Source organism: Octodon degus, unplaced genomic scaffold (assembly GCF_000260255.1).
Source record: "Octodon degus isolate 3935 unplaced genomic scaffold, OctDeg1.0 scaffold00016, whole genome shotgun sequence".
Taxonomy (NCBI): domain Eukaryota; kingdom Metazoa; phylum Chordata; class Mammalia; order Rodentia; family Octodontidae; genus Octodon; species Octodon degus.
This window is the reverse complement of record NW_004524592.1, coordinates 1,264,451-1,285,643: the sequence shown is the minus strand read 5'-3', so window position 1 is coordinate 1,285,643 and position 21,193 is coordinate 1,264,451. Positions and strand designations below refer to the sequence as shown.

The 21,193-nt window shown below is 37.2% G+C and overlaps 1 protein-coding gene across 2 annotated transcripts in view; it reads right to left on the bottom strand.

Moving 5' to 3' along the window:
- Abca12 (ATP binding cassette subfamily A member 12) overlaps positions 1–21,193 on the bottom strand; it is a 187,154-nt gene that overhangs the window by 70,443 nt on the left and 95,518 nt on the right. For both annotated transcript variants that reach the window (XM_004626594.1, XM_004626595.2), the window contains exons 9-15: positions 19,440–19,515; positions 14,709–14,827; positions 13,600–13,706; positions 6,924–7,180; positions 6,717–6,829; positions 5,066–5,190; positions 2,892–3,065 (exon numbers count right to left, since the gene is read on the bottom strand). In XM_004626594.1, the coding sequence (XP_004626651.1) occupies positions 2,892–3,065; positions 5,066–5,190; positions 6,717–6,829; positions 6,924–7,180; positions 13,600–13,706; positions 14,709–14,827; positions 19,440–19,515 (971 nt within the window). The remainder of the gene's footprint in view (positions 1–2,891; positions 3,066–5,065; positions 5,191–6,716; positions 6,830–6,923; positions 7,181–13,599; positions 13,707–14,708; positions 14,828–19,439; positions 19,516–21,193) is intronic.

Sequence of the window (21,193 nt, the reverse complement as noted above, 5' to 3'; positions counted from 1 at the left end):
AAAGAAAAGAAAAGAAAAGAAAAGAAAAGAAAAGAAAAGAAAAGAAAAGAAAAGAAAAGAAAAGAAAAGAAAAGAAAAGAAAAGAAAAGAAATAGTGGTTACAGATTCTGGAAGAGGCTGTGTGGGAGGAGATGAGGAATGATTAATGGGTACGAGGTGCAACTGGGTAGAGAATAAGGTCTTATGTCCTCTAGTACAGTAGACAACCGTGGTTGACAAAGATTGATTGAATATTTCAAAATAGCTAATAGACAGGCTGCTCCCCACCAAAGGAACGAACAGCTCCTAAGGCAATGAAGATGCTGACTACACTGACGTGGTCATTGCACAGTAATGGTGTGGAAGTGTTCCTCCTACCTGTATGCACTGAGGGTGTGGCAGCTAAAAATTAAAACATTTTAAAAATTAAGTAGTTTACTTGAAACAAGTGAATTTTGCAGTATATAAATTATACTTAAAAAAGGTCACAAGAGGCAAATGTCAGTTACATAAGGCTTCATATATGACTATCCTTGTACTCTAATATATAAATGGTTGCTAAACTTCAGATAAGATCTATAAAAACTAGTTCAGTGATTTACTAAGTTTAGTGATTTTAATCCTATAATGCTTATCGGCTTTAGGGAAAAAAAAGTCATGGAAAATGTCTTAAAGTTTTAAAGTAATTTCATGCTCTTATTCATTCATTGATTCATTCATTTGTTTACCAAGCACTGAGTGCCCACTATCTTTCCAGCCTTGGGTGAGGTACTGGGTATATGGTGGTTCACAAGTCAAAATCTTCCCTGTACTGGGGGAAGGGGATCTATTTTATTAGGAAGAACAGAAATAAAAAAGACTAGGGAATACGAAGAGAAAAGTACAATTTAATTAACTGATGATATTCAGTCTTAAAAATAAAATTCTACAGTTTGCAACAACATGGATACACCTGGAGAACATTATGCTAAAGGGAATAATCCAGGTACATAAGAAAGAACATTACATGATTCATGTAATGTTAAAAAGTTGTCTTTTTCTTAAAAAGTTGGACTCGTAGAAACAAGAAAGTGGAACAGTGGTTACCACAGGCATGGTGGAGGAGATGGAAAAGAGAGATACATTAGTGAAAAGGTATAGAATTCAATTAGACAGGAGACAAACATTTTAGAGATCAATTATATCACAAGTGATCATTAACAATAAGATATATATTTTAAAATGTGGAAGGAATGGATTTCAAATATCCACACCCCTCCATAGAGTGGTAAGTAGGACAGGAGATGGCATTAATTATCTTGGATTTCTTACATACACAGAAAATAACACACTACACACCATAAATAGTATTATTTTACAATTAAATATAAAAAAGAGGAACAAGTATGAATAAACCAGAGAAGTATAAAGCAACTGTAGAAGGTGTTGGCAAAGAGGAATCCTAGAAGGTGAGAGAAACATACTATTAGAAAGATAAGAAGAAGGGTAGTAGAAGAGGTGAAAAGGATTGTGAGGTCTCTGAGGAGGAAAAGCTCCTGGGATGTCTGAGGAAGTCAATGCCAGCATTGCAAGCCCAGGATTCAGGGGAGATAGCCTTGTATTTTTCTCTCTTGCTGGTTAGCTGGATCCTGGAAGATAAGTTTTCCCAGGCGTTGTTCTTGGTATCTGAAAAATTTCTGTGAGCAAAGGGCCCCCTAAAGAATTTATGTACTAGCAGAGCTGGACCAAATAAGGTAAACAATGAAAATTAAACAAAATAATTTTTCGAAGGGGCAACAGAAAAATAGAGTAGAAAATTTCGCAAGTTTGAGAGTTCTATAGATAAATTTCACTGTATTTTGAGAACAGTAGACAAAGTTGGCTTTGTTGAGGTCTGTGTGGAACGAGGACCAACAGCAAGGCTTTGGTCCATGGGCCCAGGCAGTAGCCAAGTAAGAACTGATATAGATGGAAAGTGATGTGCAGGTCCCAGGACCTTGGTAGGACTCAGAGGGGTTAATTTAATGCAATAGGAAGTCACTGGCAATTTTAAGCAAGCTGTTGTAATGTGACTCAAGTTTACAAGGATCACTCTGGCTGCCTGGGGAGATTGTGGAGATGAATGGAGAATCAAATGTGGAGGGGGCAGGGGCCAGTCAGACGGCCCTGGCTCTGTGTAGCTGACTCTGCAGAAGGGAAATGTTTCCATGCACTTGGCTGTAACATTCGCTAATGTGTATAAACCTCGTTAATTCTGTTGGGGTTTTTTCCTACTTCAAAAGAGAAGAAGTATCTTTCAGTATTTTTAAAAACATGCAAATATTTTTAATGCAAGTATAGATTTGCATGATCATAAGAGTTTAATTTTCTCATTTATATTTTTCTCCTAGTTACTTACTACATAAGTACTTAGAGCTGCCATGTAGTGCAATGGAGTAATTGCTGACTTTCCTGGGCCCTAATGATGACCATTTATTTTGTTCTACTGGATAAGTAATGGTAGTCTGTATCTGTCTATTGCAAAAAGCAGTTTTTTGAGAACACTGAAAAAAAATCCAATTTATTCTACTTTAAAGAAACTTTTTTATATATTTACTTTGTATTACCAAATTAGTGCCTATCCAGTATAAAAAATGATTATAATATTTGTATTTCATGTTTCAGTAATGTACATATATATATATATATTTTAATTTCTGTTCTTAGATACAAAATCTGAGCATTAATAAGGCAGTAATATAATTTTTAATCTATAAAATGTGCACATTTGCGATATATGATCTCTAATGTAGGTCTCATTTGGTTCCAAAATAATGCCATAATTCCAAAATCTGTTTAAGTGGATCTTATCCCTCACAGTATTAAACATATATATATGTAATTACTTTTATACGGAAGCGTGAATCAAGTATATCCTGCCAGCAGCAACTTGCCTTGTACGTGAAGTTGTAAATGTCCAGGTAGTGCAGAAGCGTGAGGCCAATGAGGTAAGACTGATGGGACCTCTCTGGGAGAGGCAGGCTGCAGAATTCCTTCATCGCGTCCCCCAGTTTGGGATTGGTGCTATTAGCATCACAAGAATGCAGCCAGAACACCCGGGAAATAATCTGCAGAGTGGAAGGAGAAAAATATTTTCACCACAAATCATTTCATTATTATCTGTCCACTTTGATTTATCTGTCTCATCCATATTTTAAAATACAGCATTAAGACTCAAGTAACTTGAAAGCACTAGTTGTTAGTAGAAATTGAAGGACCCTCAATTCACTTGAAAGCTTAAGAAATAAGGTGGAGAGAAAAGAGCCAGAGACCCGGAGTGAATCCTAGACTTCTTGCTTGAGCAGCAGGGAGAATGATGATACTCAGAATAAGTTTGGGAAAATTTCTGACTTACGATCTACTCTGCCTTTACATTTTTATATTTGCTTAATTCAAATTGCATTTCTTTTTTTTATGGCCAAACATAACTTTATTAATTTTTCTTATAAACATTCAGTTTCTTTTAAAAAATCTAGAATTTAGATACTTCCTATCTCATCACAAATCTGTTTACATCAAATTGCATTTCATCCTACTAATCTTTCAGAGTTATATTCGTGTACAGTGTACTCTCTAGGTCTAGAGATGCAAACAAATTTTCCAGAAGCCCAGAATTATACAGTACTCTAAATGACCCATTGTGGACAGCAACGCACATAGCTTCGAAGTGTGAGAGGGAGGGTGTGTGACCGTGGAGGGACGCTTGTCCCTCATCGTCAGGTGGAAAGAGTGAGGGAAGCGTGTGAAATTCAAATCATGGAAGTTTTCCTTTTTCCTTTGTTTTTGCTTACTGAAATGAATGTGCTCTTCTAAAGCCAAACGTCTGATTGCTGAAGTAAGATCTTAGGGCCAAGTGAGCAAGAGGCAAGATCAAAAGGAAAAGGAGGGTGGAAATTATCTGCTAGCACAGGAGAGAGAAGAGGGAAAGCAAAAGAGTGTCAAATTTTGTGTGGGGGAACCAATTAAAATGACATGAATACACTTAAGTATCTTCCACAGAAAGGCGTTGTGGCTCTTTATAAACATAGAATAACTGAACTATGCTTTAAAATGACACATTCTGTCACATGTAAGTTTTGAATAGATGAGACCTTCAGCTCTATGGCTCTTCTGAAAATTTTTTGTGACACTTCTAGAAAAAGACTTGAAAAAAGGATAAAAAATAAGACATTTTGAGTGGAAAACTCTATTGATAATATGAGAAAATGACTATTCATCTACACACCCAAAAATGTTTATTACAACCACTAATTTACCCATAGTTCCCTTGATCACTTCTAAGTGTTTTATTCAAACTTTTAAAAAGTAAGAATGAATGTCTCTTTCTTTTACTTTCAACAAATAACAGCTATTCTTCATGCCCTCTGATTAGGTTACTAAAGTTTGAATTAGTTATTGTTTTAGTAGGTCTGTCAATTTAACTCAGACCTTGTGATTGTGATAATGAATATGATTATATGTGACATCAATTCCTCAAGAATGTCATCAGGGGTAAAGAAAAAGAGAACAAAAGAGTCAAGAAGAAGGATAAATAAAAACATAGGAAAATGCACAATACCATATTCTTGTTTCAGAATTTCTCTTCTACCTTAACAGATATCTTGCTAAAAATGGTAGGGAGGGAGGGGATACAGAGATTGGATAATAGAGACTAAAATACAGTTAGAAGGAATGAGTTCTAGTCTTCCACACACAATAGCGTAGCTATAGCTCACAACAATTTATTAGATATTACATAATGAATGAGATAAGAAGAGTTCAAAGGCTCTAAACACAAAGAAATGATAAAATATCTAAGGAGATAGAAACACTTATTAACCCTGTTTTGACAATGATGTACTGTACACATGTACTGAATCACCATACTGTGTCCCATAACTGTGTACATTTATTATTTGTGAAAGATAAAATAAATTTTTAAGCTAAGTTGGCCTCTAATTTTGCCATTCACATACAAAATTTACCAGACTTTCATGCAACTTCTCTGTGCTTTATTGACAAGTACTTAAGAAATGCTGCACTAGATTGAAACTACAAATGGTGTACAAGCACAAATCATGGCACCCACCTCTGCTCTGTTGTCAGGGATGGGGATGGCGAGCAACTTGTTGATACTCGTGTTCGACATCCCTGTTGTTCTCCTCAGTTCTTCTTTCAGTTCTTCAACATTTTTAAACATCTCTATTAACTGATCTGCAAGAAAACATGTGCACAAAATCCACACATCATGTCAGATATAGTGTCACTTGATTAGTTATAGCAACGTAAAGGAACCTTCTAGACTAAAGTATACGCAACATATACACTTTGTCAGAAACAGATGTCTCCGAGAAGTTTTGTGTGTTTAAGATCTATTTTCATCCAATTAGACTTGTTTTTATTATGCTAATTATTAACTCAAGATACAGAAACTAGATTGCCTTGGGTTGTAAATTTTCCTAAGGTGTCTAGCACTCAAGGTTGATTCAAGGAAAATATGCATTCCTCATAGATTTTGATCACACAATATACTAAATGAATATGTCTGTTTGACTTAAAACATCACACAATTCAAAGCGCTTTTTTAACCTGGGATCGTGCATTGCTATCAACTTAAAACAAGGTTTGATAAATCTGAAACATAATGATACAGAGAATCTTTCCTTAACTTTGCATAGGACACTATAATTTGTAAATAGTTTTCCCAATAATTGCTTCAGTTTTAAATCAACTTTTTTATTTTCTGAGACAGGGCCTTACTATATAGTTCTAGTTGGCCTTAAACCCATGGCCCTTCTGCCTCAGCTTCCTGAATGCTGAAATTACAGGCATTCCCCACCACACCTGGATCTCATTTTAAATAGAGCATGTTTAACTCCAAATTCTTTTAGGATGGCCATCATAGTTATTTCATATTTGGGTCACCTCAGGCACAAAACACAATGTTTGGATTTTATTTTAGCAGATTATAATCTCCATTCTGCAAATGCCTTTTGATTTCTTTTATTAAGTAAGTATCCCTTATGCAAATATGCCTTTTTTATTCCTGGGCTTCCTGTCTTTGCACTTTGGTGGCTGCTTATTGTCCAAAATTTGGAATGCCTTTCTTTTCAGTATTGAGGCATTATGCAAAGAAGAAATGTACTGCACGATGCGTCATGTTCAGAATACTAATAGAAAGTTCTGAATTGAAATTTCTGCAGACAACAGTGCATCTTTTTATTTTTTAATCAGATTATTCTCACAGAGGCAAAGAGATGTTGTCCTTGCTCATGCGGCCAGCTATGCAGCAAACTTTAATATACAAGACAAACAAAAGGTGAACAGTGTAACTAGTTAAAGTTTGAAGATCTTTTTGCTGTGAAATCAAATTTCTTGTGTCATCCTCTGCTTGCTTTCTGTGTATGTGTGTGTGCGCGTGTGTGTGTTTAGACAAGTAAACACATTTGAAAGCTTCAGGTTACTCAGTGAAAGGGATAGAAAAAATGGGTTTGGCATTGTTAATTAGCTATTCCTGTTTTGAAATCTGTAACATAGATATTGTTGTATGTTACCCTGTTTCTGTCTTTGTTTCTATTTGTTTTTGCTTTTGTTTTTACTCTTCAAAATAAAATAAAATAAAATTTAAAAAAGAGAAAAATGGGCTTAGTTGGGAGTTTCAGGAAGCTTGTCTTAAACTGCAGCGTGTGAATCACAGGCTATGGAGTAGGACAGCATTTAATATCCAAATGGAGAACGACCTGGCTGCTCAGAAGTAGCTGCGCTGTTATTGACATGCAGCAGGGCCTCAATGGTCGGTATTAATTGTGTGATATTTTCCAAGTAATTCATTTGCAGTGCCTGTTCCAGAACCCTAGAACAAAACAAAAGAGTAGAGGAAATTCAACTAGGCAGAACAACATTTTGAGAACGTATTTCACCAAGGAACAACAGGATTGAAAACTCACCGATCCATATTTAAATTAATTTTGTTTAGGTCCCCAGTCAGCAAGTCTCTCAGTTTTTCAGATATAATATTGTCATGGTACAGGAAGCTGGTGGCAATGTCGGTGCCCAGCTCCGCCGCTTCGAGAAGTTGCACGTGAAACGCGCTGTCTTCACATAGACTCCCAAAGCTCACGTCAGACAGCCAGCAGGAATTCTCTATCGAGTTGAAAGTTTTGGATTCACAAAGGAGCTCAGTCAAGTTTCGAAGTTGCGATAGCTTTACCAAAACGGAAAGAGTGGGAATAGATTAACTCAATGATCTTCCGGAGCAGTTGAGAAAAAACAAATACAACTGATTCACTTAAAATAGATTCTGCATAGTTAGTTTGCATTTGGCATTACTATTCTTCTCTGCCATTTGAGTTTATTGTCCTCTTAAGAGCTTCATAAAAGATTTGGACCTATTAAATATGGCTTCCTCAGATACAAACTCAGAGGTTTAGAAAACATAACTTAAAAAAGAACAAAAACGAAAGGGCACAGTAATTTGACGTTATCCAATTTGAACCACGAACACTTTAACTGATTTTATATTTTAATTTAGATTTCAAGTCATGGGTAAGAACAGAGAGACACAGGTTTGCTTTGAAACTTTCAAAAGCCCTTCCTTCCTCACACAACTTCCTTGGGACAGCTGTGATCAAAGCACCAGAAGCTAACAAGTGTTTGACAGGATGTGAAGAGACCGCAACGCTCATGGACTGCAGCGGGAATGTGAACTGGTATAGCTACTCTAGAAAACAATATGACATTTCCTCTCAAGGTTAGAACTAGATTTGCAGTATGATCCAGAGAGTCCATGACCGGGACTGTTCCATGGAGAATTAAAAACAGGGTCTTGAGATACTTCTACACTGATGTGCCTAGTACCATAATCTGCAATAGTCAAGCATCCATCAACAAGTGAAGGGTTAAGCAAACTAGCATTTTACATTAAACCTTAAACAGGGAAATTCTTTCACATAAAGTGATGTTATGGTTTGTGTCTAGTTGTCCCCCCAAAGCCTCATGCAGTCATGGGGTGAGGACTTCTAGAGTTTGTGTTAACTCATGATCCACTGGGATTATGTGTGATCCAAGGCTGGGATTATGAGTCTTAGTACTGCTGGGATTACCCATAGGTGGGTAAGTACTGGGAAGTACCCATAGGTATGAGTACTTCCCCTACCCTGGGGCAGGTAAATTGCATTTACAACGTAAGGTGGGAAGAGAAGCTAGCTGCTTGAGCTGCTGCTACCCCTCCCTTGCACTCTTGCTCTTTGCCGCCGCCATGAAAGGTTGCTTTCTGCTCTGTGCTGCTCTGTGTTGGACCCAGCTGAGTATGGACTGAAACCTCCAGTAACTGTGAGCTAAATAAACCTTTCCTTCCTTCATTTTGAGTGTCGGGTATTTGTCCCAGCAACAAGAGAAGAGTAACTAAAACAAGTGACATGGATGAACTCTGAGGATACCATAAGTGGAGCAAATATTGTATGTTCTACTTATCTGAGGCACCCAGAACAGTAAAATATATAGACTCAAAAATAGAAAGGAGACCATGGGCTGACAACGTCTGGGGGAAGGGAGAAAGGAGGAGCTCTTTAATGGCATAGAATGTTAGTCTTACAAGGTGAGATATGCTCTGGAGAGTGATTACACAACAGTGTGAATGGAATGAACACACCTAAATTATATAATCCAATTGTCTGGCATGTAAATATTTTGTTATAGTTGTTACTATTGCTATTATTGTTATCTCACAATTTAAAAAGTGACAAAAAATTTCAAAAGCTTTCTTAGGTTGCAGCATGAGAATCACATGCTTTCTAATGAGACAATATTTAAAATGTGGATAGAAACACACCCAGTGTCTTCGCAATTTCTTTACTGTATGTGCGTACTCTTCTGTTTTCTTAGTATTGAAGGCAACTAAGTACTTTTGTCTGATAGAACTGTTTTAAGTTTAAAAATTCCCAAACCTTGAGGACAATGAAAATCAAATAATTTTCTAAGCTATCAGCTATATCTTCCTTTATGGCTTACTATACTCTTGTATTCTGAGGATATATTCCCAGATGGAATATATCCTGAGGAAAAGAAGAATTTGCCCCAGGGAAAGCCATCTATCATACTTAAAAGCAGCCCCACAGCTATTTTTTTTAAGAAAGCAAATAAATTTGAACAGTGTCTAAAGAAGAAAATATGTTATCATTCATTGTAGCTTATTTTCCAATCAGAAGTTGCATTTTACAGAAATGAAATATTTCACGGTGCAGGCATGAACGTGGGAATATTTCATTTCACACATCAACTGAGAAAGGCACAATGATGTGTCTTTAATAAGAGGTTTATACTAACTATATGAAGGTCATAGAAATTAATCATTGATCATCTTGGATAGAAATATCATTCGTCTGTTTACTACTGTAATTAATACTGTAATTGACTTTTAGCGTGAAACTACCTAAAATGCCGCCATATGCATAAAAATTCTGGTTTTATGCCTATAAGAAACTTTCTGTTCTGAACAGAACAAATCATCTCACCTCAGGTTTGCCACACTATTCTTTTGCTTAATTTTCTAAGCACCAGATACAATTAAATCTTTAACAAAGGGAGCCAACTCCCTATACAAGGTCTGTCTCTTCCTCACTGTTTTTTCGGTGCTTTCTTAAGTAAAATGGATAAATATTGTAAATATATTTGTTCTCCTTTCATAGTATAGTAAAATTCAATGACTTTTACCCAGTGGAAGCTGAAATATGCTTCTTAGTTACAAGTTTGACATGCGTGTAAAGCAAATCATTAAGATTCCATATAATATAATCCTAGGTTGATGAGATAAAATTTATTGAAGGAGAAGTTGGAAATCTAGCCACGCTGCTGAAGTTGGGGTTGGTTCTCTTAAATAAGAATATAAATCAGGGTCAGTGACATGGGATGCAATGAGCAGCATAGCCACCAAGGAGCAACATTCAAATCACTTAGTATTTGTCATTGTGAACTACTTTATTCTAAGCACAATATATACATTAAGTTTTTAGAAGCTAACTAGATCATTCATAAGCAATATAAAATCAGCATAAGTAATATGAATGAAGAGTGTGTGTCCACTTCAGGTTATAGATTTGTCAATGCCTTGTGTACAGGCCTAGTCTCCTTTATCACAAGAGGGTTTCATTCTTATAGCTGGGTAATGCTCCAGAGCTGATGGATTTCCCTAGGTCTACTGGATCCCAAAGCCATCTGAGTCAGAATTCTAATTGATGTGATCATGAAAACCTGGCAGTATCATGGGTGTAATGCTATCACAGGGTATGTTCTTGGCTCTTAATAGAAAAGTAGAGGGGGAAGAGATCTTTAAAAAATATAGTGTTACAATTAAAAAAAATAGCATCTCTCATTCTGTTCAATTTAGGGAATAACTTTTGGAAGGGGGGTCCTGGGAATTGAGCCCAGGATCTTCTTCACATTGAGCTACAAGCTACTTCCCTAAACACTCCCACCCTTTCCAACCCCTTTTTAAAGGTAGGGTCTCACAGTTTCATGCAGGCTGGTCTTGAACTTGCTTTGTAGCCAAAGTTGGTCTCAGCTTCCCAGCAATTCTCTTACCTCAGCCTCCCGAGTTATTATAGGCATAAGCCACTAAGCCTGACTCCATAACCCTTTTTTAACTTTTAATTTTAAAGTAGAGTCTTGCTAAATCACTATATTGTCCAGGCTAGACTTCAGTATGCCATCTTCCTGCCTCAGTCTCCCAGCATGCTAGAATTACAGACATTCAGTGCCACAGCGGGTGGAGAACAACCATCTTATGCATTGTTCCCCAATCAGGAAGTTTTCCTTCCTATCAAAAGAATTGGAGACAAAAAACAATGGAAGGAGAAGCTCAAAATGAATGCAATATCCAGGCTAGAGCAGAAGGCTGGGAACAAGGAAAGATCACCAGAGAATCACAGGCGTTTGGCATGTTGGAGGATCTAAACTGTCACCTTCAGAAGATTGTCGATAAAGTTGTGAAGTCAATGTGCCCAACAGACTGTCACAATGAGAATACTCACTACCAAGGCAGGCAAAGGAGGGGAATAGGAGCAAGCAAGTGGAACTGCTGGAGTTTGTCTTCAGGGGTACTTAGCATTTTCTGCATCTTGGGCGCTATCATAGGGCCTCACAGTGCAAAGACAGCTAAAAATGTTTCTCACGGTGTGTGATCTAGAACTGAATGGTTTTGACAGTTTTGAATAGCTGTCATGCTTGTTATAAATGGAAATACATATTCTACCCAAGGGACAAAAATTGTAGTTTATTTCCATTTTCATGGCTGCTATGTAGAACTATTTTCCATAATGTAGCTCTCAAGGGAAGCATTACACTCAAATTGTGGGTGGTGTTGCAAACTCCCCTTAATTCCATTTCTACTCCCTTAGTAGAAATGGTAAAATAAAGCATGTGCTCAATTTCCCTAAGTGTGTACTCTATGCAGTCTGGTGCAGTTTTGAAATTGTTACTTCCCAGGTAAAGAACTGTAATGAGAAATTGCCCAAAGAACACAATTACACTCTCTTTGTTAAAATATTCATGAATCAAATGTTAAGCTCCTACTATGTGCTAGTTTGTTAAGCATGAGAGGTGAAGAATGCATAATTTTATCAGAGTTTATACTCTAGTGAGGAAATATATTTTGTAGATTCAATAAACCATAATATCAAGTAATGATCCCAAGGTCAGAAATCTCAGTCACTGGAGATTCATTTTTCTTATGCCTTATACCTCATTAGCAGCCAGGTCATGTCAACTTGATATCCTACATTGCTCATGAATCTGTCCCTTCTTTCTGTTTTTCACCACTGACACTGTGTAGGCCCTCTCTTTTTGCCTAGACTATTGCAAAAATAGCTTTTTTGATTTTCTTCCCACCTTGTCTCCATAATTTTCCCAGAAAAATATCTTTCTAAAATTCAAATTTATCCCTTTCAAATTCACAACTTTCCAGGATTGAATTCTAACTCCTCCTCCTTCTCTTCCTACTTCTTCTTTTCCTCCTCCTCCTCCTCTGCCTCTTCTTCCTTCTCCTTCTCCTCCACCTCTTCCTCCCATTCTTCTGGGAGGAGGTCTTGCTATATTGTTTAAGCTGGCCTTAAACTTGCAGCTAACCTGCTTCAGCCTCCTGAGGGCTAGGATTGTAGGAGTGTACCATCTTGCCTGGCTTAAATTCTAACTTCTTTACTGAGCAGAAAGAGGTCTTTGGGCTTAGCTTCATTTCACAGCCATCTTTCTTCCCTTCTCCCTAGGCACCTCCTACTCCAAGTAGATGCATAACTCTGGGTGACCTAGTTCTGTCTTCAGTTTCACATTTCTGAATAAATACAGGTCTCTGTGGCTGTAATGCACAACTCTGGCCTAAACCTACACAACCCACAAGACTCAGAGTAAACATTATCTCCACCACAAAATTCCCTTCTCCACTTCTGAGCTCTATATTCCACACATAGGATCGTGTTCATCCACATATCACAGCTGTTGTCTCACTGCCTTATAGTTGCTGATCTGCTTTTACAAGCTCCTCTCCTGAATTGATTATCAGCACTTGGAGGTTAGGGTTAGGTCTTATAAATACATAGATTGGAATTGTAGAAACACAGATAGTGGATGGAAAGAATAAATGGATATATATTACAGTAGCACAGATGTTAAGGTCAATATCCTTTCTGGAAAACAATTTAAAAAAGCAATAGTACAGTATTGCAGAAGGAATGACATTTAAACTGGTCCCTGAAAGATGAGCAGGAATTTGCTAGATGAATACATAACTTCCTTCTCACTTACACAAATTAAAATAATGCTAAATTACGTACATTAGAAATTTTGATTCATGGAGATGACTGTGGCTAACAGGTAGGTAAGCTAACTAGCATAGTTATTTGTAATCTGCATGGACATAATGTTTTGCATGCCTGCTTAATTATAACATGTTGACTGTACAGCAAATCATCTTGTTTGTCCTGAATAAACCAGTTCTAATTTTACTTTATTCCTGACTACATAAATCCAATTAAGCTGCTGTTCTTATTAGGAAAGCTGTTTCCCAAACTTAATAGGGTAATTTAAGAAGTGAAGTGTATTTCATGATAACCTGTATATTCATGAGCTAAGTAAGGAATAATAGACAATCACAAATTTATTCAAACTTAAAAACTTAAAATTTTTGGTCCCTTTCCTCCATTTATAATACATTCTACTGTAACTTACTAGCTTTTATTTTTGATGATAATAATAGTAATAGAATCAACTTTAAAGGCTGTTTTACATGGCAAAGTCAAAATACAGCTTTTGAAATCTTTTACGTGTTTAAGTACTAAAGTCATCCCAAATTTGAAATCATGTCATAAATTCTTTTTCAAATTATAAAGCTTTATCAAGATAGCTGTATTATCAGTCATTTATGTATTCATATAATGTAATTAGGCCCTTACTGATCATTTTAATGTAGAGATCTCTGATTAAAAACAAAACCCCTTATATAACATCAAACATGTCACCATTTTTCTAGCATAAATCTGGAGTCAAAATAGGATTATATTAGCAAAAGCCAGAATTTTAATTTAAAAGTATTTTGCCAATGTTTTCTAGGAAGTATTGATTTTTTTCATTGCTTACTTTTGATTTTAGGACTTCAGGAACTGAAGAGAAGTAATCTTCGTAGGAACCATTTTGAAGAAAAGATTTTTTAAATTGAATCGTGGACTGCAGAAGTCTTAGATTTTCTGTTGAAGGAAGAAGAGTTTATGTGAACAGCAAGGTTATTTGAGAAGTACATTTGAAAGACACCTTTACCCTAATTTGTTACTATGGTTTTTCTTTTTTCAACGTAATAGCCTAATTAATATAAATAGAACATTGGTGAAAATTTAACCTTTCCTTGAACCATGTGGACTATAGGGTTCATTGTTTTAGTAATATTCATAAACATTATGCTTAAAGGTAAAAGAAATCTTTTTTTTTTTGCTTTTTTTTGAACTAAATATGTTTTTTGTTTCTAACTTTTGGATCTATTAATAAGATAAAGGTTATATAATCACTGTGATATAAATACACCCTTCCAACCTTGATGAACGCATTCATGGTAAAAACAGACCCAGCTTGTGTTATATGTTGTTCTATTTGCTTGCTATAAAGTCTCAAAAAACACTTTTTTGTTGAAAAAAATATATAGTTCCTAGAACATGTGAGAAAATAGATGTTTTCTCTTTAATTTTTTTTAATTCACTTAATTATAATATTCACAATTGTTCATGTGGGCAAAAAATGAATGAAAGTAGAAAATAAAAATAATCTGTCACAAAATGCCTCTGTTCATGTAACTTGTATCTACTTTTGAAACTTCATATTGTCAACCTTTTTTATTACTTCAACAATGAAGACTATTAAAGGCATAGAAAATATCTGCAAAGGTCATATGAGCCCCTGATGACTCTGGATATTTGGAAAGTTCATCTAGGTGGTCATTATTATGTTATCGAGTACATGGTCATTCTATTGACGGTTGACCACGTGACCTGCTGACATTAGTAGCAAGAACAGAAAAATATAGTAAGATGAGCAAACATTTCCAACATATTAAATTATCTATATGAAACCAACACATACAAAAATGTTTATATGAAACCAACACACTCTTTCTTTGATGAGCAAGTTTCTTAGAGTATGACATGTTGGCACAGACATGGAAAGCATGAGCAAAGGTGGCCTATCAGTAGGAGCATTACCTGGTGAGCCCCGGGCCAAATTGCTAGTCACATGTCTCACACATGCCAAGTAGGGAAAATAAGGACTGTTAGATGATACATTTAAGACAGTGTCTTCAAAGCGTTCCAGGATTAGGAGCCTATAGAATTAGAAGAAAATCGTATAAATTAAACCATCAAAGGAAAGCAAAACCATTTTGTTAAGTTCCTGTAAGTCAAAGGTTGTTTAGGGATGTTGACATGGGAATTGAAATGCTGCAAAGCTGCATGTTTTCCTTCTATGGGCCTGCCTGCATGACGGGAGCTGTTCTTGATTCCCTGAGTACTTGCTTTCTCCACAGAGATTTTATTTTTAATTATTTCAATTTTTGTTTTCAAATTAATCACATGGAATTGGCTGCTATGTGAGGAGATAGCCTAAGGTTTCTGAGGCATATGTACCTCTGTGTGTGTGTGTGTGTGTGTGTATGTGTGTGATATGCCTTATCTATTAAATTGTGAGGCTGTATCTTTGTTTTTTAGCTTCTTCCCTTAACAAAATACTTTTGGATGTTATCTATAGTAAAGGTAGAGAGTAAAGGTCTATGTCTAATTTGGGAGCCATCTGCCTTGAATAAAAACAATATAGTTTGCAAATTACCTAGTCCTATCAGATGGTTCACTCAGATTTTATTAAACTAGTAGTGGGAGAGATGTAACCTGGCATAGCTAGTCAATGTAGGAACATCTTTGACTTAATATTAAAGAAGCTTCAGGGTTTTTAGATGTGAGTTAATGACACTAGATCTTTGAAAACTTTAGTAGCAGGAAAAATTCTTAACACAGTAATAAGATCAGACTGTAGTGGTTATAGAATGGTTTTTGTTTAAATACAACTTATAACATTCAGATCTTTTTAAGTACCAATTCCAAAAGCTTTTTGCTTAGTTATTTCAGTAAGTGGAGACTGTAGACAGCAATGTTTTTGGTTGCCTTAGACCTTTAAACTTTCTGACAGTTACTCTCACTATCTATCAGAACTTCCTTGTGTGTAATCAATGTCATCTATCAAATTATAAATAAAGAAAAAATTATAAATAAAGGACAAGAGAACATAATTCTTCAAGTAAGTTTTCTGGCCTAAATAAAAAAATCAATCAGGGAAATTTCAAAATCACATCATAACTTATGGAAAACCCATTAGGAATATCACAGTGTAATCATACAATAGCAAGTCATATTTACATACAGTCCAGCTTCATGGATTATCCTACTGCCTGTAACATCAGTGGCCCAAGCCAAATCAAGGTCACAATGATCAGTGCATGTACAACCTAAGACAAAAACTTCTCACAAAAACTGTCCTAGGACAAAGCCCTCTGTGTCACTGTTTTGGCACATACAATAGCTTTAAAAATTTTGAAGGAAATAGGAAGTAGTCCAAGAAAGTTCTAAAGTAAAGTAGAACACGAGATTTTAGAATCACAACTATCAAAGCAGAGACAAATGGAACTATGGCAAAAATAATAAATTTACTTTCATATTTCATAGTTTTTTGAAAATACTAATCCACTTATTTTGGCAATAGTATTAAGTGTAAGCTTCAAGATAAACTTATGTCTCCTGTGAATAATTTGATGGGATTTAATCCATTTAATATTGTGTCCTATTCTTCCCTCACTCTGACAGCCTTCACAATTTTATAGTTGAGTTGAAAGCAATGAAGGATTAATACAAAAATGATCAAGGAAGCTGCAGAGATACTGACCATTTATGACATGCAGTCAACTGGGCATCTCAGAGTACTATGTGTGGTAGTTCTCTTTCCTTCGAGAGGTTCTCTCTCTTTCTGTCTCTCTCTGCCTCTCTCTCTGTCTCTGTCTCTCTGTCTATCTCTGTGTCTCTGTCTGTCTCTGTCTCTCTCTCTCTCTCTCTCTCTCTCTCTCTCTCTCTCTCTCTCTCTCCTCCTTTCTCTTCCCCATACTGGTGCTCCTATTCTTGTGTCTGTTTTCCTCTCTGTCATAGTTACTATAGTACAGAACCATTTCCAGGGGGGTACAGTGCTCAGCAGCAAAACCTTGACCTAACATTTCCCACGCACTGGAACAAGAGATTCTCATGGCGCATTACAAAGCTTAGACCAGAGAATAATCAAACTAGAAGTGAGCTCAAACTATCATCTAAGCCTTCCTTTTAGTTTTGAAGGGCATGTTTGATCATGAAGCTATTTGAGAATGAATTTAATGTGCTTAAAAAATTAAGATTTCATGTGTATATGTTAATGTTGTGTCATAAACAACTAGCAAGTCCTTTAAACTATTCAATTTATATGTCCTTTGTGCAAAACCCTTCCTGCTTCCCAAGTGTGCTTACAACAAAAGGTGAGCTATGGAAGTGTACACACACACACACACACACACACACAATATGAAAATAAGTATCTTAGCATAAAAATAATGAAGGAGAAGAGCTGTGAGTAGAAGCATTCTTGAACAGTTTTCAGAAAATTCTGTACAAAAAAAAATGCCTTTTATCTCGTGCCACTATTGCTACTCTGTGATTATTTTAAAGTGGGAATGGAAGGGAAGTGTGAAGATAAGAAATCCCTAATTTCATCAATCACAACAAAAGCCATCTTAAAAGTATTGAATTCCTCCTAATAAACTGTCAGCTGGCTGTCAGCTCCTAACTGCATTTGCTGCAGGATTTGCAAGACTGAAGCTGTAGCCTTGTCAAGGCCTTGGGGCTCTGATAGAGATACCTGGCATCAGCACTGAGCCTCCTCTTGTCTCAGAACAAAGGATTGAAAATTTTTGTATAATTTTTATAACGACATAAGGAGCATGTTTAAAATACTCCACAGTTTGAAAGCTAGAAGCCTAAGTAGGAGGCAACTGTCCAAGCACTCAGTCACTCTGGAAGAGCACCTGGCTCAGTCACTGGAGAAGAGGAGGAGACACATACGTGTGTCCTCAGGCATTTATCGTTTCTTTACCGTGAAGAGATTCAAAACCCTCCCTCCAGCTTCGTGAAATACACAGTGTGTAATCGCTGACTGAGTCCACCTTAGTGTGTGACAGCACAGCAGGACTTCTTGTTTCTGACTGGAATCTTGGGTATTAACTTTTCTTTATCCTTTCTATTTTGTTTTTATTTGTTCAAATTTTCATGACCACAAAGACGTATTTTGGAGAATTTATCAGGCTAAGGCAACATTTACCTGGTGTTCTATTGAGGCTGCAAATTGGCCTTGAATTATAGGAATTTACCTCAGTCAGCTACTACAAGCCAGTACTTGTATTTCTACCCACATTATCAGGCATGTTCTTCCACTGTAGACATCATGGTAACTGCTGTCATTTGTATTACCTACCCAAGGCATATTTTATATGCCAAGAAATGCCCAAGTCAAATGATCTTAAATGGTTTGGCTTACCCAAATATCAAGAAAAGGAAGTAAATTTTGTATTGTCTTGATTAAGTACAGAAATATTTTGATTCTTTTTTTTTTTTGCATGTGTGTGTGGAACCAGGGATTGAACTCAGGCCCTTGCACTTGCCAGGCAAACACTTATTCTACTGAGCCATCTCCCTGGCCCTGATTCTTTAAAACTAAAATGATAGCAATAAGAAACTTTGGGTGCTGCTGTAGTTGGAATATATGGCTCCACCCACTCAATTTATGTAATGAAATCCAGGATCCCAAGGTGAGGAGAGTGGAGCCCTCGGGAGGTGATTAAGTTTAAGGGCAGGGCTCTCCTTGACAGTAAAACAGAAGAGCCCAGAGCTGCCTTTGCCCCTTCCGCTGCAGGAAGACACAGCGAGAAGGCAGCATCTATGAAACCTAGCAGGCCTCATCTGACACCAAATATGCTGGAACCCGGACTTTGGACTTCCCAACCTCCAGAAGTGTGAAAAATAAATTTCAATTATTTACATGAAATTTCTATTGTTTTAAAGCCACTTAGTTTAGGGCATTTTGCTATAGCAGCCTCAACAAGGAAAAACATATATATTTTTTGTGTTGAAAAATTTTAAAAGAGCTGGAGACTGGATCTCTAGGCCTAAAGAAACCAATGCAGTCATGACATATTAGATCTAGTAATGCAGTCTTAAAACAGAGAAATTCCCTGGGCTGTGTATTCAAAACTATCACTGCATAATTATCAAAAATGTACCCACTTCACTGTGCTTTGCCTCAATCCTTTCCTTTGCTCAGTAGATAGTTGATTTTTCTACTCCCCCTCCCCCGCCATTCTGATGTTTAAACCCAGGGACTTTACACTGACCTACATTTCCAGCCCATTTTTATTTTTACATTTTGAGACAAGGTCTTACTAAACTGCTAATTTAACTGGGCTGGGCTCAAATTTGCAATCCTCCTGTTTCACCCTCCCAGGGTACTGGGATTATAGGTGTGTGCGAGCACTCTCGGTTTACTCTGCAGTTTTTACACCCTGACAAGAGAATTTTTTCCTTTATGGATTTAGTACAGGATCTACAGGATCTCACTATACAAATCAGACTCATAGTGATCCTCCTGTTTTCAGCGTCCCAAGTCCTGGGATTACAGGTGTGTGCCACCACGTCCAGTCTCAGACACCATCTCAGCACGCCCTGAAGTCAGGGCCGACATGGCAGGCCAGGGGTTGTACCCCTGACCTCTGTGTCTGCCTAAGAAGGTGCTCCAGTCCACTGAGCTATCTGGCCAGCCCAAGAAATATGTTTATAGACTGTTTTGTGGAGTATTTGGCTATAAATTCAAAGACTTACTGTGCAGCCAGACTGCTTGGGGACAGTGTCCGGCTGTCATCCTCACTCCACACATCTGATGTGTTCTCAGCATCACCTAAAGGAATAATATTGAATAGGTAAATATTTGACAAGCTGGCTAAAATACTTGTTTTTTTCTCATAAGTACCTCAAGTTAAATTAATGGGAATAAAATAATAAAAATCTGAAAATATTTTCCCAATAGAATGTTACAAAGAACGTTTAATGCTCTTCTTCTTGGAAACATTTCAGATATTTATAAGCACTAGGAACCCATGAATCCAGATGATCATAATGGTCAAACACATCTATTTCTAACCAACTTTTTCTCTGTTCATCAAACTTCTACAGTATTGTGTTCCATGACCTATTTGCATAGATACTTCTTGAACACTATAATAAATATTGACCATCACATGATCTCTTAGTTAAATAAGTCAATTTCAGTCTTATAAGTCACTGGATTTTTTAATAGTCTTTCACTTATTTATGATGCAGCATTAGAAAATACCTGACATAGCTAATCTGTATTTCTTATGTTTCAAAAAGCAGCCACTGGTCATTGAGGCAGCTGTGAATGGGAAGTGGTCAATGCTAATAGACTGTCCTGGGCATCTCAATAAGAAGGTGCAGGGTGTGAAAGGCAATCACTGAGTTGGAGCTAATGAAAACCATACATAAAGATCTCATTTAATGTCAAGAGTTTTCCCTGAAGTTAAATGGGCCACTGATTCAGCCTGCTGCGTAGGTAGTATAATGAAAGACTAAGCATGCAACAGCATTCCCATGAAAAACAGAAATTAAAAATTACTTCAATAACCACTGAATAAATAAAAAGACCTTAAATTCAATACTTTAAGTCATCTCCTTTAGGAGTAGTGTCTTCTCATACAATATTCATTTCTTATAAATAACCACATATGCTCTGATGCTGTCATTTTTTAATAATGGCCTAATCCCCTTCAATAGGATATTTTTTTTACTAGCCTTAACAGTTCTTCCACTGTTTCTCGGTAGTACATCCTGAAGCTTTCTTCAGTGGTCCTAGTGCAAAATCATGTAAGCACTCATGTTTTTCTGGTGCTGATTGTTTGTTTTGTTTAAATTAACATGTGTGTTAAAAGGCTATACGAGAATTAACAATCTCATCTACCTTCTGCACCATTCATATTTAGGCCAAGTTTGGTTTGGCCCCTTACAAGTATAATTTGCAACTTTGCAAAACAGCAAATTTCAATGAGTCAAAAATGTAATCTCGAGTCCTAGCCCAGGTCCAGTGAATGTGTGGGAGAGCTTGCGGCTACCCTGCTCTGGTGGGACCAACTCCGGGTCCCAGCCCAGGCGCAGTGTGGGTCAGAGCCTCTTCCACCCCCTTGGGACGCCCTCCAGCACGCCACAGCACCTCCCCGACCCCACCTGCCCAGTAGGAATTTCTGCCGCATTCTGGGAACGCCCAGACCCAGTCCTAGCCCAGGTCCAGTGAGTGTGTGGAAGAGTTTCCGGCTACCCTGCGCCAGTGGGACCAACTCTGGGTCCCAGCCCAGGCACAGTGTGGTTCAGAGCCTCTTCCACCCCCTTGGGACGCCCTCCAGCACGCCACAGTACCTCCCCAACACCGCCCACTGAGTAGGAATTTCTGCCATATTCTGGGAACACTCAGACCCAGTCCTAGCCCAGACCCAGTGAGTGTGTGGGAAAGCTGCCTCTACCCCTACTCCACCTTGTCCCCTACAGGCTCAGCTCAGGCCGGGCAT